Raw genomic sequence first — 14,423 nt, 5'->3', positions numbered from 1 at the left:
ACTTTCTTTGGTGAAGAAGAACCCGTTCACAACATCAACTGAAGTCCAGAACACTCTCAGTGAAGTAGGTGTATCTGTCTCTAAGTCAACAGTAAAGAGAAGACTCCATGAAAGTAAATACAAAGGGTTCACATCTAGATGCAAACCATTCATCAATTCCAAAAATAGACAGGCCAGAGTTAAATTTGCTGAAAAACACCTCATGAAGCCAGCTCAGTTCTGGAAAAGTATTCTATGGACAGATAAGACAAAGATCAACCTGTACCAGAATGATGGGAAGAAAAAAGTTTGGAGAAGAAAGGGAACGGCACATGAGCCAAGGCACACCACATCCTCTGTAAAACATGGTGGAGGCAACGTGATGGCATGGGCATGCATGGCTTTCAATGGCACTGGGTCACTTGTGTTTATTGATGACATAACAGCAGACAAGAGTAGCCGGATGAATTCTGAAGTGTACCGGGATATACTTTCAGCCCAGATTCAGCCAAATGCCGCAAAGTTGATCGGACGGCGCTTCATAGTACAGATGGACAATGACCCCAAGCATACAGCCAAAGCTACCCAGGAGTTCATGAGTGCAAAAAAGTGGAACATTCTGCAATGGCCAAGTCAATCACCAGATCTTAACCCAATTGAGTATGCATTTCACTTGCTCAAATCCAGACTTAAGACGGAAAGACCCACAAACAAGCAAGACCTGAAGGCTGCGGCTGTAAAGGCCTGGCAAAGCATTAAGATGGAGGAAACCCAGCGTTTGGTGATGTCCATGGGTTCCAGACTTAAGGCAGTGATTGCCTCCAAAGGATTCGCAACAAAATATTGAAAATAAAAATATTTTGTTTGGGTTTGGTTTATTTGTCCAATTACTTTTGACCTCCTAAAATGTGGAGTGTTTGTAAAGAAATGTGACAATTCCTACAATTTCTATCAGATATTTTTGTTCAAACCTTCAAATTAAACGTTACAATCTGCACTTGAATTCTGTTGTAGAGGTTTGATTTCAAATCCAATGTGGTGGCATGCAGAGCCCAACTCGCGAAAATTGTGTCACTGTCCAAATATTTCTGGACCTAACTGTAATTGTTTACCCCCCCGTTCCGCTCCATGACATGTATATCCATCATGGAGGAGATGCGGTTGTATGGGATGTGCTTCGGAGACGCACACAGCTACCTCTGACTGCAGCGATCGGAGCTAGCTCCCACAAGCCGAACTTCATAAAGGGGAATATTTGTACTATATGCTGTCATACTGAAATATTTCTGTATAGGACAAGAGATCAAAGCATCACAGGTTCAGGTCACATTGGGAGACTTAAAAAAAACAAACCCTAAAAGTAAAAAAAAAACTAAAGGTTTGAATCAACTCTCACCTCTTTTCTCAATTCAAAAATAAATAAATAAAAATTAATTATATACAGATAATAAAATGAACATCAGAATTGTGTTTTTAGGTCATTGCACCTCACCTTTAAGATGTGAGGCGAAGCAATAAAAATTCCAAATACATAAAATTCATCTAGTAAAGGCACAAAAATAGACAGGACTGGGGTAACAGAAAACAGATATATTTATACGCAAAAATATTTATAGTTATGTACATTGTGCTTCATAAGGGATGGACATGCAGCTGCACAGGGGCCCAAGAGATAAGGGGGCCACTACCACGTCCATAGCAGGAGGCATTGTGCATTATGATGAGCTTTGGACTACAAAGGGCCCGTATACTGCTCTTGCACATGGGCCCTTTTCTGCCTGTGTCTACCAGTATGTTTCATGGAACTAAATAGTATGATATATTTATATGTCTTTTCTCACTGGTTTGATAAAATGTTGCTTATTTGGAAATACTTTTTGTTTTTTTTGCACCATTTTACACTAATAATTTGCACAATTTTAAAATGTTGCATGGTAGTCTACACCTGCGCAAAAAAAGTTAGGAAGATTTTGTACTCCAATAGGTTACTGCAATTGTGCAAAAAATTGGCACAATTTTGAAAAGTTTTAAATGATAAATTACTTAAAAATTATGCAAATGATATAACAAATTATAATAATAAATAAATATAATTAATAATTATAAAATTCACTATGAGAACCAATTTTACTTCAGGAAAAAGGAGCAAAGGTGATATAATGTATTGGCTCATATATCAGGTATTTTTTTAAGACAATGGCAGCATCATTATGAAATAAAATTGCCCGGCGGTAATTGTCCATCGCTGTGGGGGAGCTTCCCCGCACCCTCTGACCCTCTCCTGATTGGTTGCCCAATAACTGTCCATCGCTGTGAGGGAGCTTCCCCGCACCCTCTGACCCTCTCCTGATTGGTTGCCCAATAACTGTCCATCGCTGTGAGGGAGCTTCCCCGCACCCTCTGACCCTGTCCTCATTGGTTGCCCAGTAATTGTTCATCGCTGTGAGGGAGCTTCCCCGCACCCTCTGACCCTGTCCTCATTGGTTGCCCAGTAATTGTTCATCGCTGTGAGGGAGCTTCCCCGGACCCTCTGACCCTCTCCTGATTGGTTGCCTGGTAATTGCCCATCGCCGTGAGGGAGCTTCCCCGCACCCTCTGACCCTCTCCTGATTGGTTGCCCAATAACTGTCCATCGCTGTGAGGGAGCTTCCCCGCACCCTCTGACCCTGTCCTCATTGGTTGCCCAGTAATTGTTCATCGCTGTGTGGGAGCTTCCCCGCACCCTCTGACCCTGTCCTCATTGGTTGCCCAGTAATTGTTCATCGCTGTGAGGGAGCTTCCCCTGACCCTCTGACCCTCTCCTGATTGGTTGCCTGGTAATTGCCCATCGCCGTGAGGGAGCTTCCCCGCACCCTCTCCTGATTGGTTGCCCAATAACTGTCCATCGCTGTGAGGGAGCTTCCCCGCACCCTCTGACCCTGTCCTCATTGGTTGCCCAGTAATTGTTCATCGCTGTGAGGGAGCTTCCCCGCACCCTCTGACCCTGTCCTCATTGGTTGCCCAGTAATTGTTCATCGCTGTGAGGGAGCTTCCCCGCACCCTCTGACCCTGTCCTCATTGGTTGCCCAGTAATTGTTCATCGCTGTGAGGGAGCTTCCCCGCACCCTCTGACCCTATGCTCATTGGTTGTCCAATAATTGTTCATTGCTGTAGGAGAGCTACCCCGCACCCTCTGACCCTGTCCTGATTGACTTATCCGCTTTAGGAGCACTGTTGTTCCAGTTTTCATTTCCGACACATTGATAAATCTGTGTATTCCTTGCCGCAGTGTACGCCGGCCCTGACAAGCTTATTTCTTTCTTTCCTTCTCTTCCATTCATGCATTAGATATATAAGGAACAGCTAAACACGAGAATAGTGTTAGTCGCCATGGAAACGTGGGCTAACGACAATAAATTCAGCATTTATGAAAATCCTCTGAAGACTCTGAAGGAATTTATGAAATACAGGAGGGATTTTATTAAAGACAAAAGTGACGTTGTCCACCTCTTCTCGTACGTCATTCCTTAATCTGTGGAAATTGCTTGCATGCTGCCTCCATTTTACACTGTGTTCTATCGATCCTTCAACGCATATTCCATTCATTAGGATTTACCAACTATCCAAATTCCCCTGTCCTGGTTCCACCCTGGACACCGGCCATGCAGGGAACATGCATTTGTCCCCATTCACTGTATAGATTCACACTGCAGCTGGAGGCCGGGACGCCCCTCCGCAGAGGAATACCTGGGAAGGTGCGGCCCAGCGCTAAACTCATTTCTTGGGCCCTATATTTTTAGGATGGGTGAAGGTCCCAGACTTAGATCTCCCTGTTATCCTAGCAATATGTATGCCATCATTTACTTCTGAAATAGGAATGTGTCATTGCAAAAAGACCTATTGTTTAAATCAGGTTTTTTCATGATGAACCCATTTTTAAGTTTCTTTTTAAATTTTCCACATCACTATCTACAGTCATATGAAAAAGTTTGGGCACCCCTATTAATGTTAACCTTTTTTCTTTATAACAATTTGGGTTTTTGCAACAGCTATTTCAGTTTCATATATCTAATAACTGATGGACGGAGTAATATTTCTGGATTGAAATGAGGTTTATTGTTCTAACAGAAAATGTGCAATCTGCATTTAAACAAAATTTGACCAGTGCAAAAGTATGGGCACCCTTATCAATTTCTTGATTTGAACACTCCTAACTACTATATACTGACTTACAAAAGCACTAAATTGGTTTTGTAACCTCATTGAGCTTTGAACTTCATAGGCAGGTGTATCCAATCATGAGAAAAGGTATTTAAGGTGGCCACTTGCAAGTTGTTCTCCTATTTGAATCTCCTATGAAGAGTGGCATCATGGGCTCCTCAAAACAACTCTCAAATGATCTGAAAACAAAGATTATTCAACATAGTTGTTCAGGGGAAGGTACAAAAAGTTGTCTCAGAGATTTGAACTGTCAGTTTCCACTGTGAGGAACATAGTAAGGAAATGGAAGAACACAGGTACAGTTCTTGTTAAGCCCAGAAGTGGCAGGCCAAGAAAAATATCAGAAAGGCAGAGAAGAAGAATGGCGAGAACAGTCAAGGACAATCCACAGACCACCTCCAAAGACCTGCAGCATCATCTTGCTGCAGATGGTGTCAATGTGCATCGGTCAACAATACAGCGCACGTTGCACAAGGAGAAGCTGTATGGGAGAGTGATGCGGAAGAAGCCGTTTCTGCAAGCACGCCACAAACAGAGTCGCCTGAGGTATGCAAAAGCACATTTGGATAAGCCAGTTACATTTTGGAAGAAGGTCCTGTGGACTGATGAAACAAAGATTGAGTTTTTTGGTCATACAAAAAGGCGTTATGCATGGAGGCAAAAAAACACGGCATTCCAAGAAAAGCAGTTGCTACCCACAGTAAAATTTGGTGAAGGTTCCATCATGCTTTGGGGCTGTGTGGCCAATGCCGGCACCGGGAATCTTGTTAAAGTTGAGGGTCGCATGGATTCAACTCAGTATCAGCAGATTCTTGACAATAATGTGCAAGAATCAGTGACGAAGTTGAAGTTACGCAGGCGATGGATATTTCAGCAAGACAATGATCCAAAACACCGCTCCAAATCTACTCAGGCATTCATGCAGAGGAACAATTACAATGTTCTGGAATGGCCATCCCAGTCCCCAGACCTGAATATCATTGAACATCTGTGGGATGATTTGAAGCGTGCGGTCCATGCTCGGTGACCATCAAACTTAACTGAACTGGAATTGTTTTGTAAACAGGAATGGTCAAATATACCTTCATCCAGGATCCAGGAACTCATTAAAAGCTACAGGAAGCGACTAGACCCTGTGATTTTTGCAAAAGGAGGATCTACAAAATATTAATGTCACTTTTATGTTGAGGTGCCCATACTTTTGCACCGGTCAAATTTTGTTTAAGGCTATGTGCGCACTAGAGCTTTTTACCCGCGGATTTACCCGCGGATTTGCCGCGGAAATTTCTTGAGAAATGTCTGCAATCTTTGTGCAGACATTTCCCAGCAATTTCTATGAAAAAAAAAAAAAAAGCTGTGCGCACTTGTGCGGATTTTTCTCAAGAAATTTCCGCAAGAAGAATTTCTCGAGAAACTTTCTTGAGAAAATGAACATGTCCATTATTTCCGCAGGTACCCTGCGGATTTCTGCAGTACAGCCGGCAAAAATCCGCAGGGAACCACCCGCGGGAAAATCGCGGCAATTCCGCGGCTATTCCGCGGCAAATCCGCGTCAAATCCGCATGCGGATTTGGTGCGGATTTTTTCCGGAGGTCCGGAAATCTTTCACTCCCAGAAGTTTCTCAAGAAATTTTCTTGAGAAACTTCACATCTCTAGTGCGCACATAGCCTAAATGCGGATTGCACATTTTCTGTTAGTACAATAAACCTCATTTCAATCCAGAAATATTACTCAGTCCATCAGTTATTAGATATATGAAACTGAAATAGCTGCTGCAAAAACCCAAATTGTTATAAAGAAAAAAGGTTAACATTAATAGGGGTGCCCAAACTTTTTCATATGACTGTATATAAAAAACTGATATCTTTTCATTTTTACTCTGCCCAGTGAACCTAATATTCATACTTTCTTTTCTGCACAGAAGACTTTTCAGCAGTCTCATTATCATTACAGACTAGATTACAAAAAGAGTAACACCTCTGTATGCAGTAGATAACACGGGCTCCACTAAAGGCCCAGTCACACTAAACAACTTACCAGCGATCCCAACAACGATCAAACCTGATAGGGATCGCTGGTAAGTTGCTAGGAGGTTGCTGGTGAGATGTCACACTGCGACGCTCCAGCGATCCCACCAGAAACCTGACCTGGCAGGGATCGCTGGAGCGTGGCTACACGAGTTGCTGGTGAGCTCACCAGCAACCAGTGTCCCAGCCCCCAGCCAGCAGCGCCGCGTGGAAGATGCTGCGCTTGGTAACTAAGGTAAATATCGGGTAACCAACCCGATATTTACCTTGGTTACCAGTGCACGCAGCTACACGTGCACAGAGCAGGGAGCAGCGCACACTGAGCGCTGGCTCCCTGCTCTCCTAGTTACAGCACACATCGGGTTAATTACCCGATGTGTGCTGCAGCTACATGTGCACAGAGCAGGGAGCAGCGCACAATGCTTAGCGCTGGCTCCCTGCTCTCCTAGTTACAGCACACATCGGGTTAATTACCCGATGTGTGCTGCAGCTACATGTGCACAGAGCAGGGAGCAGCGCACAATGCTTAGCGCTGGCTCTCTGCTCTCCTAGCTACAGCACACATCAGGTTAATTAACCCGATGTGTCCTGCAGCTGCATGTGCACAGAGCAGGAGCCGGCACTGACAGTGAGAGCGGAGGAGGCTGGTAACAAAGGTAAATATCGGGTAACCAAGGACAGGGCTTCTTGGTTACCCGATGTTTACATTGGTTACCAGCCTCCGCAGAAGCCGGCTCCTGCTGCCTGCACATTTAGTTGTTGCTGTCACACACAGCGATCTGTGCTTCACAGCGGGACAGCAACAACTAAAAAATGGCCCAGGACATTCAGCAACAACCAACGACCTCACAGCAGGGGCCAGGTTGTTGCTGGATGTCACACACAGCAACATCACTAGCAACATCGCTGCTACTTCACAAAAGTTGTTCGTTAGCAGCGATGTTGCTAGCGATGTTGCTTAGTGTGACGGGGCCTTAATCACAATACGTGATATCACAGCTCCCCTCCTCCTTCTGTCCAATGACAGATAACAACTCTGTATACAGTAGATGACACAGGTTCCACTACTCACAATAGGTGATATCACAGCTCACCTCTCCCTCCTGTACAATCACTCATAACACCTCTATATACAGTACATAACAAAGAATCCATTATTCACAATGAAATGTCACAGCTCACCTCCTCCTCCTCCTGTACAGTGACTGATAACATATACTGTATATATAGAGTAGATAACACAGGATCTACTATTCATAACAGATGTCACAGCTCACCTCCTCTACCTCCTGTACAATGATTGGTAACACCTCAATATCTACCGTAGTATGCACAATTCACAAAAGGTGATATCACAGCTCACCTCCTACTCCTCCTGTACAATGACTGATGCCACCTCTGTATACAGTAGATAACACAGGATCCACCATTCACAATAAGTGATGTCACAGCTCACCTCCTCCCCCTCCTGTACAATGACTGCTAACACCTCTATATACTCTGGATAACAAAGGATCCACCATTCACAATATATGATGTCACGGAGATCACACAGCCCGAGAGATCACGCAGATGTCCCACCACTGCCATCGATTTGTCAGGGATAACACTCCGCTGCCTCCAATCACCAGGACAATTACACAGTTGACTGACAAGTGATGGATGAAGCCGCACCTGTTTCCACTATCAGTCCAGTTATAGGGGAACTCAGTGAGTGTATGGTATATACTCCTCTTCCTGCATAATGACTGATAACACCTCTATATATTGTAGATAACACAGAATCCATTATTCACAATAGATGTCACAGCTCACCTCCTCCTCTTCCTGTATAATGACTGATAACACCTCTATATACAGCAGAAAACACAGGATCCAGTATTCAGAATAGGAGATTTCACAGCTCACCTCCTCCTCCTGTGTAATGACTTCTATATACAGTAGATGACACAGGATTAACCATTCAAAATAGGTGATGTCACAGCTCACCTTCCGTTCCTCTACAATCACTGATAACAGCTCTATATACAGTACATAACAAAGGATCCAGTATTCACAATAAGAGATGTCACAACTCACCTCCTCTTGTACAGTGACTGATAACATCCCTTTATAGAGTAGATAACACAAGATCCACCATTCATAACAGGATATGTCACAGCTCACCTCCTCCTCATGTACAATGACTGATAACACCTCTATATACAGTACAGAACACAGGGTCCATCATTCAATATAGATGATGCCACATCTCACCTCCTCCTCCTGTACAATGACTGATAACACCTTTATATACAGTAGAGAACACAGGGTCCATCATTCACAATAGGTGATGTCACAGCTCACCTCCTCCTCATGTACAAGGACTGATAACACCTTTATATACAGTAGAGAACACAGGGTTCATCATTCACAATAGATGATGTAACATCTCACCTCCTTCTCCTGTTCAATGACTGATAACACCTCTATATAGAGTAGACAACACAGGGTCCATCATTAACAATTGGTGATGTCACAGCTCACTTCCTCCTGTACAATGACTGGTAACATCCCTTTATAGAGTAGATAACACAGGATCCACCATTCATAACAGGATATGTCACAGCTCACCTCCTCCTCATGTACAATGACTGATAACACCTCTATATACAGTAGACAACACAGGATCCACCATTCACAATAGGTGATGTCACAGCTCACCTCCTCCTGTACAATGACTGATAACACCTCTATATACAGAAAATAACACATGATCCACCACTCACAATTGGGCATGTCTCAGCTCACCTCGTCCACCTTCCTGCATAGTAACTTTTGCCCAGATTAGAGCATGCCTAGAAAACCCTCCGGTAGGAGTCAATGAGTTAGAGCCAGTCTGTTGCTGTCGATGTTTATTTGGCTTTGGAAAAGTATTCTGAACGAGACGCATAAGCCTAAAATCAGAGTATGAGTCTAATATTACGTCTAGTGACCGGTGAGAAAATATAGATAGTGATAAAGAAACCTGGATAAAAAAAAAACATGGATTAAAAAAAAAATGAACATAAAACAGTTTGATCAGCATTTTGGATGGGCTCTCCTTCACCTGGAGCCACAATCCAGTTTGCTGCACCAACTCCCTATATAACGCCCTGATATAGCATGTTGTTCCCACTTTTGGGCCCCCGATGACCCCGTATATACTTCATTCTGATTTCCATGCACAGCCAGTGTACATTGTCATTACATCTGCTTATGCCTCTCTATTTTTGCCATGCCTATATGATTACTCTGACGGCTTTTTCATATTTTTTTTTTGTTTTTTTTGTGTGACATTTACAAACTTTTCATGTAATTACTGCGATGTAAATGTATGCTTTAAGGGGGAGTCAGTTTGAAAGCAGCAGAAGTGGAGCCGCATACATTGGAGGAGTCTGCTCTTTGCAGAAAGGAGGCGGTGTAAATGAGGTAGGCATTTGATTGCCCCCTACAGAAGAAAAAAAAATCCCACCCATTAATCCTTGTCCCCATGTAAAATCATTGTAGGTTTTATTTTTTTTATTTTCCTGGTATTTCGCTCCCAATGTGCTCCGCTGCAGCCATGTGAATGGCTCCAGGCTCAAATACTGCAGCTCTATCTGCCTCTCTCAGAGCAGGAAATCCCAGCATTATCTAAAGCAAGAAAACAATAGCTGCCAATTAATCACCATAATACACAGGGTTGTATATATATATATATATATATAGTGGTCCAAAGGTAGGTGGACTGTATGTGTTATAGGGTTATCAAACATGGTGTAAAGTGAAACTGACTCAGTTGCCCTTAGCAACCAATCAGATTCCACCTTTCATTTTCCAAAGAGTCTGTGAAGAATGAAAGGTGGAATCTGATTGGTTGGTAAGAGCAACTGAGTCAGTTTCACTTTACACCATGTTTGATAACCTATTACACATACTGTCCACCTACTTTTGGACCACCCTATGTGTATATATATATATATATATATATATATATATATATATATATACACATATATATATACACATTAGAGATCCTTATAACCACCAGGAAATAGAATATGTTTTGTTGTGGTGGCCATTTTTTTTTTTTAAAAACATGTCAGTATCACAAATTGTTGGCAATTTAACATTTTAAGTGGAAATGTAGAATGTAGAATTCAGATTTTGGGGAGTACGGCATGTTTAATCCATCGTGTAAAAATAAAGGACACCTGTGTGAGGGGGCATATACTTTTTAATTTGCTGCATAAACTACATAAGGAATGAGTACATCAGGCAATGGCCTGAATACAGGTAAATGACACAATATACAATCACTGCCAGACTCTTCTCTTTTCTTCGTAGTTCGGGAGGACTGACGTCATGGCTATCACGCTGGCACAGTCCCTGGCTCATAATTTAGGCATTTTCTCAGATAAGAAGAAACTGCGGCGAGGTATGTAATCTAAATTCAGCATCTCTTTTATGTACTAGTGAGCAATCTGAACTAAGAGATTTATCCGCAAATAGGTGTGTCCACCTAATAAGATATAAATGCATTATTTATCCATTACTGATCCTGAGTTACCTCCTGTATTATACTCCAGAGCTGCACTCACTATTCTGCTGGTGCAGTCACTGTGTACATACATTACATTGCTTATCCTGTACTGATCTTGAGTTACATTCTGTATTATACCCCAGAGCTGTACTCACTATTCTGCTGCTGGAGTCACTGTGTTCATACATTACATTACTTATCCTGTACTGATCCTGAGTTACCTCCTTTATTATACACCAGAGCTGCACTCACTATTCTGCTGGTGGAGTCATTTGGTACATACATTACATTTCTTATCCTGCACTGACCCTGAGTTACATCCTGTATTATACACCAGAGCTGCACTCACTATTCTGCTGGTGCAGTTGTGCCGCCCCGTGCTCGGCAGCCGAGCCGCTCGGGTCCGGACCTTCAGTGGGTGGCTCGAGGGTTTCCGGACCCGGGGTCCTGCGGTCACTCCGATCAAAAAGGGGTTGGCGGTGTGGGGACGTAGGTGTACGGCCGGAGCCAAGTTTAAGTTCGTGACACCACCCACGGGATGTGGTGAAGGTGGACACCACCGCTGCAGTTACGGGGCACCCGGGGGAGATGTTGCGCAGCAAGTTGTTAAACCCTCCATGGGTAGGGATGGTGGCCCCGGGACCCGTTGGGGGAGTTGTACGGTGCAGGGAGATGTGCGGCTGGAGGGCACTGATGTACTCACTATTAGTAAACACACGAGTCTCTGGTAAACCAAGGTGATGGTGATCGGTGCCCGCAGCCGGCTGCAGTCTGGTCCCCCACCCGGTTTGTGGTCTCTGCCTTTCTCCTGCACCTGTTTTGTGATGGTGGACTACCTGCGCTTGCAACTTCAGGAGTCCGCTCCCCGGCTTGCGGTTGCCTGAGGAGCCCTTTGCCCGCAGACGCTGGCCTGTGGGATCTCTCTGCCGTGGCGGTGGCTTTCTATCCCCCTCGTTGGGCTTTTGTCTTCAGTCGGGCCTTTGGGTGGGACAGTAACTATAGTCCTGGCCGCAATTAGTTAATTAGCTAGCCCCCAGTAGCTTCTGGATCTAGCTTCAGGGTCTGAGTACCCCTCTTTTGTGCTCCGGTTTCCGGGTTGGTTCCCCGGGTCGGTACCGGCGGGCCACTACCCTGTCCCGGTCCACCGAGCTGTCTTCCCGGCTCCTGCAAACAGAGGCCTCCGTCTGCCTCCTAGCCAAAGGTACCCGGGCTCCTACCCTGGCACCTGTCAGTCTTCTACATGCTTGTCACACAGGCCTGACCTCCTCCACTCAACTCTCAAACTGATCTACCATCTTTTCCCACCTCAGACCATCTGAACTCCTCAGTGGGCATGTCCAACCGCCTGGCTCTGCCCCCTGGTGTGTCCATCAAGCACTGAGGGGGGTGACTAGGGTTTAAATGTTTGGCTGCTGTCACCTTGTTAGGGGACTAGTGTAGTGCGGGGCCCTATCTGTGACTACCTGGCCCGGCCAGGGCGTCGCACAGTCACTGTGTGCATACATTACGTTTCTTATCCTGTACTGATCCTGAGTTACATCCTTTATTATACTCCAGAGCTGCACTCACTATTCTGCTGGTGCAGTCATTGTGTATATACATTGCATTACTGATCCTGTACTCATCCTCCGTTACACACTGTATTATACTCCAGAGCTGTATTCACTATTCTGTTGGTGCAGTCACTATGTACATAAATTACATTACTGTTCCTGAGTTACCACCTGTATTATACTGCAGAGCTGCACTCATCTGAGTTGTTAAGAGACTGAAGTTTATGGTAACGAAATGTAGAATATATAGAATCAGTAACCCAGCCTAGCTCGTGAAAGGTCTTGTTTCGCGTCACTTACTTCTTCCCCTGGCAGGTGAGAGGCACAAATTACAATACATCTACATATACTGGCCAGATCATGTGCAGGACAGGCAGGTAATGAGCACCGGTCCTACAATGAGTTGGACAGATGCCTGATTGCTGTAGATTGTGCACAGGTCCCAGCTGGTATATTTAGTTGTACCGTTAGCCGGGGACACTTTCTGATACAGAAGTGATCCCCACTGAAGAACCCTCTTAATTTACCTTCATACATATAAAATGAAATAATATTATCTTGAAGTCCGTTTTATTGTTTTTCAGGCGAGTGTATATGTGAAGATAAATGGTTTGGGTGCATCATGGAAGACATTGGGTAAGTACCAGCTAAAGGGAAGGGGAAAGCAGGAGTAAGGCCTTGTGCGCACGCTGCGCATTTACCCGGAGGAATTACCGCGGAATTCGCTGAAGGAATGCTGCAGAAAATGTTTATAACATTTCTGCAGTCCTTCTCCAGCAAAATCTATGGGGATTAAAAAAGGCTGTGCGCACACTGCGTTTTTTTGTCCTTGTGGATTTTGCTGCGGAATTTCCGCTGCGGAATTAATGTGCATGTCACTTCTTTTTCGCAGGTCCCTGCGGTTTGGAGTGCTGGCAGATCAATCACCCGCTGACTCTGGGTCGGCGGAGGGTTGATCCCCGGTATCCAGCCAGATGCTGCTACCCATATAAAGTTTGTTTGGAACACAATCTGGCGCAAAGGGGTAGGAGCAAGCGCTTCATACTCACCAATCACCAGTCGGCTGTCACAGTGCTTCCACGGTAGCTCTTTCATCTTCCAGAGCCGGACTCTCATTAGTCTCATAATATATTCACGCCTTCCCTGCTCACCGGTGGCTGTGATTGGTTGCAGTCAGAACCACCCCCACGCTGAGTGACAGCTGTCTGACTTAAACCAATCACAGACGATGGTGGGTGGGACTATAGCGTACAGCGAAATAAATGAATGAATAATTTGAAAAAAACGACGTGCGGTCCTCCCAATTTTGATAATCAGCCAGTATAAAGCCTCACAGCTGGGGGCTGGTATTCTCAGGCTGGAGCGCCTCTTGTTATGGGGAGCCCCCCACAGCCAATAAATATCAGCCAGCAGCCGCCCAGAATTGCCGCATCCATTAGATGCGACAGTCCCGGGACTTTTTCCGGCTGATCCTGATTTGCCCTGGTGCAGTGGTAATCGGGGTATTATGGAGTTAATGGCAGCAGCCCATAGCTGCCACTAAGTCTTAGTTTAGTGATGGCAGGAGTTTATAAAACACCCCTCATCACTAAACTGTAATTGAAAGTAAATAAACAAACACTCCAAAAATCCTTTATTTGGAATAAAAGACAATAAAGCCCCCTCTTTCACCACTTTATTAACCCCACCAATAACAGCCCTCCAGGTCCAACGTAATCCACACAAGGTCCCACTACGCTTTCAGCTCTGCTACACCTGACAATCACAGCGAGCGCCATAGACCATGACTGCTCACTGTGAAGATCAGGCCGCAAGTGAAGTGAGCCGTGCGGGATCAGCGGTGACTTCACTCATGTGCTTTGCGGTGACAGGTGGAGGACTCCAGCTGTCACTGCACATCAGCTGACTGAAGTCACCGCTGATCTTATACTCACCTTCTCCAGCGAGGCTGCCTCCGGACGCTGGTCTCCTGCTTCCAGGCCGGCTCATGCATATGCAGTTATGCACTACACAGCCGACCCGTAAGTAGCAGAGCACCGGAGACAGCCACACGGGACACAGCATCGCGGTAGACTTCAGCACCACGGACAGCAGGAGCGGGGACAGGTGAGCATATCCCT

General features: G+C 44.9%; 1 protein-coding gene across 6 annotated transcripts in view; it reads left to right on the top strand.

The window, feature by feature from the left end:
• ADAM22 (ADAM metallopeptidase domain 22) overlaps nt 1–14,423 on the top strand; it is a 331,085-nt gene that overhangs the window by 212,676 nt on the left and 103,986 nt on the right. For all 6 annotated transcript variants that reach the window (XM_075315606.1, XM_075315604.1, XM_075315602.1 and 3 more), the window contains exons 11-14: nt 3,307–3,473; nt 9,573–9,657; nt 10,555–10,645; nt 12,888–12,939. In XM_075315606.1, the coding sequence (XP_075171721.1) occupies nt 3,307–3,473; nt 9,573–9,657; nt 10,555–10,645; nt 12,888–12,939 (395 nt within the window). The remainder of the gene's footprint in view (nt 1–3,306; nt 3,474–9,572; nt 9,658–10,554; nt 10,646–12,887; nt 12,940–14,423) is intronic.

This window comes from Anomaloglossus baeobatrachus, chromosome 6 (genome assembly GCF_048569485.1).
Source record: "Anomaloglossus baeobatrachus isolate aAnoBae1 chromosome 6, aAnoBae1.hap1, whole genome shotgun sequence".
Taxonomy (NCBI): domain Eukaryota; kingdom Metazoa; phylum Chordata; class Amphibia; order Anura; family Aromobatidae; genus Anomaloglossus; species Anomaloglossus baeobatrachus.
The sequence above is the reverse complement of the archived record's forward strand: the minus strand, read 5'-3'. Positions and strand labels throughout refer to the sequence as shown.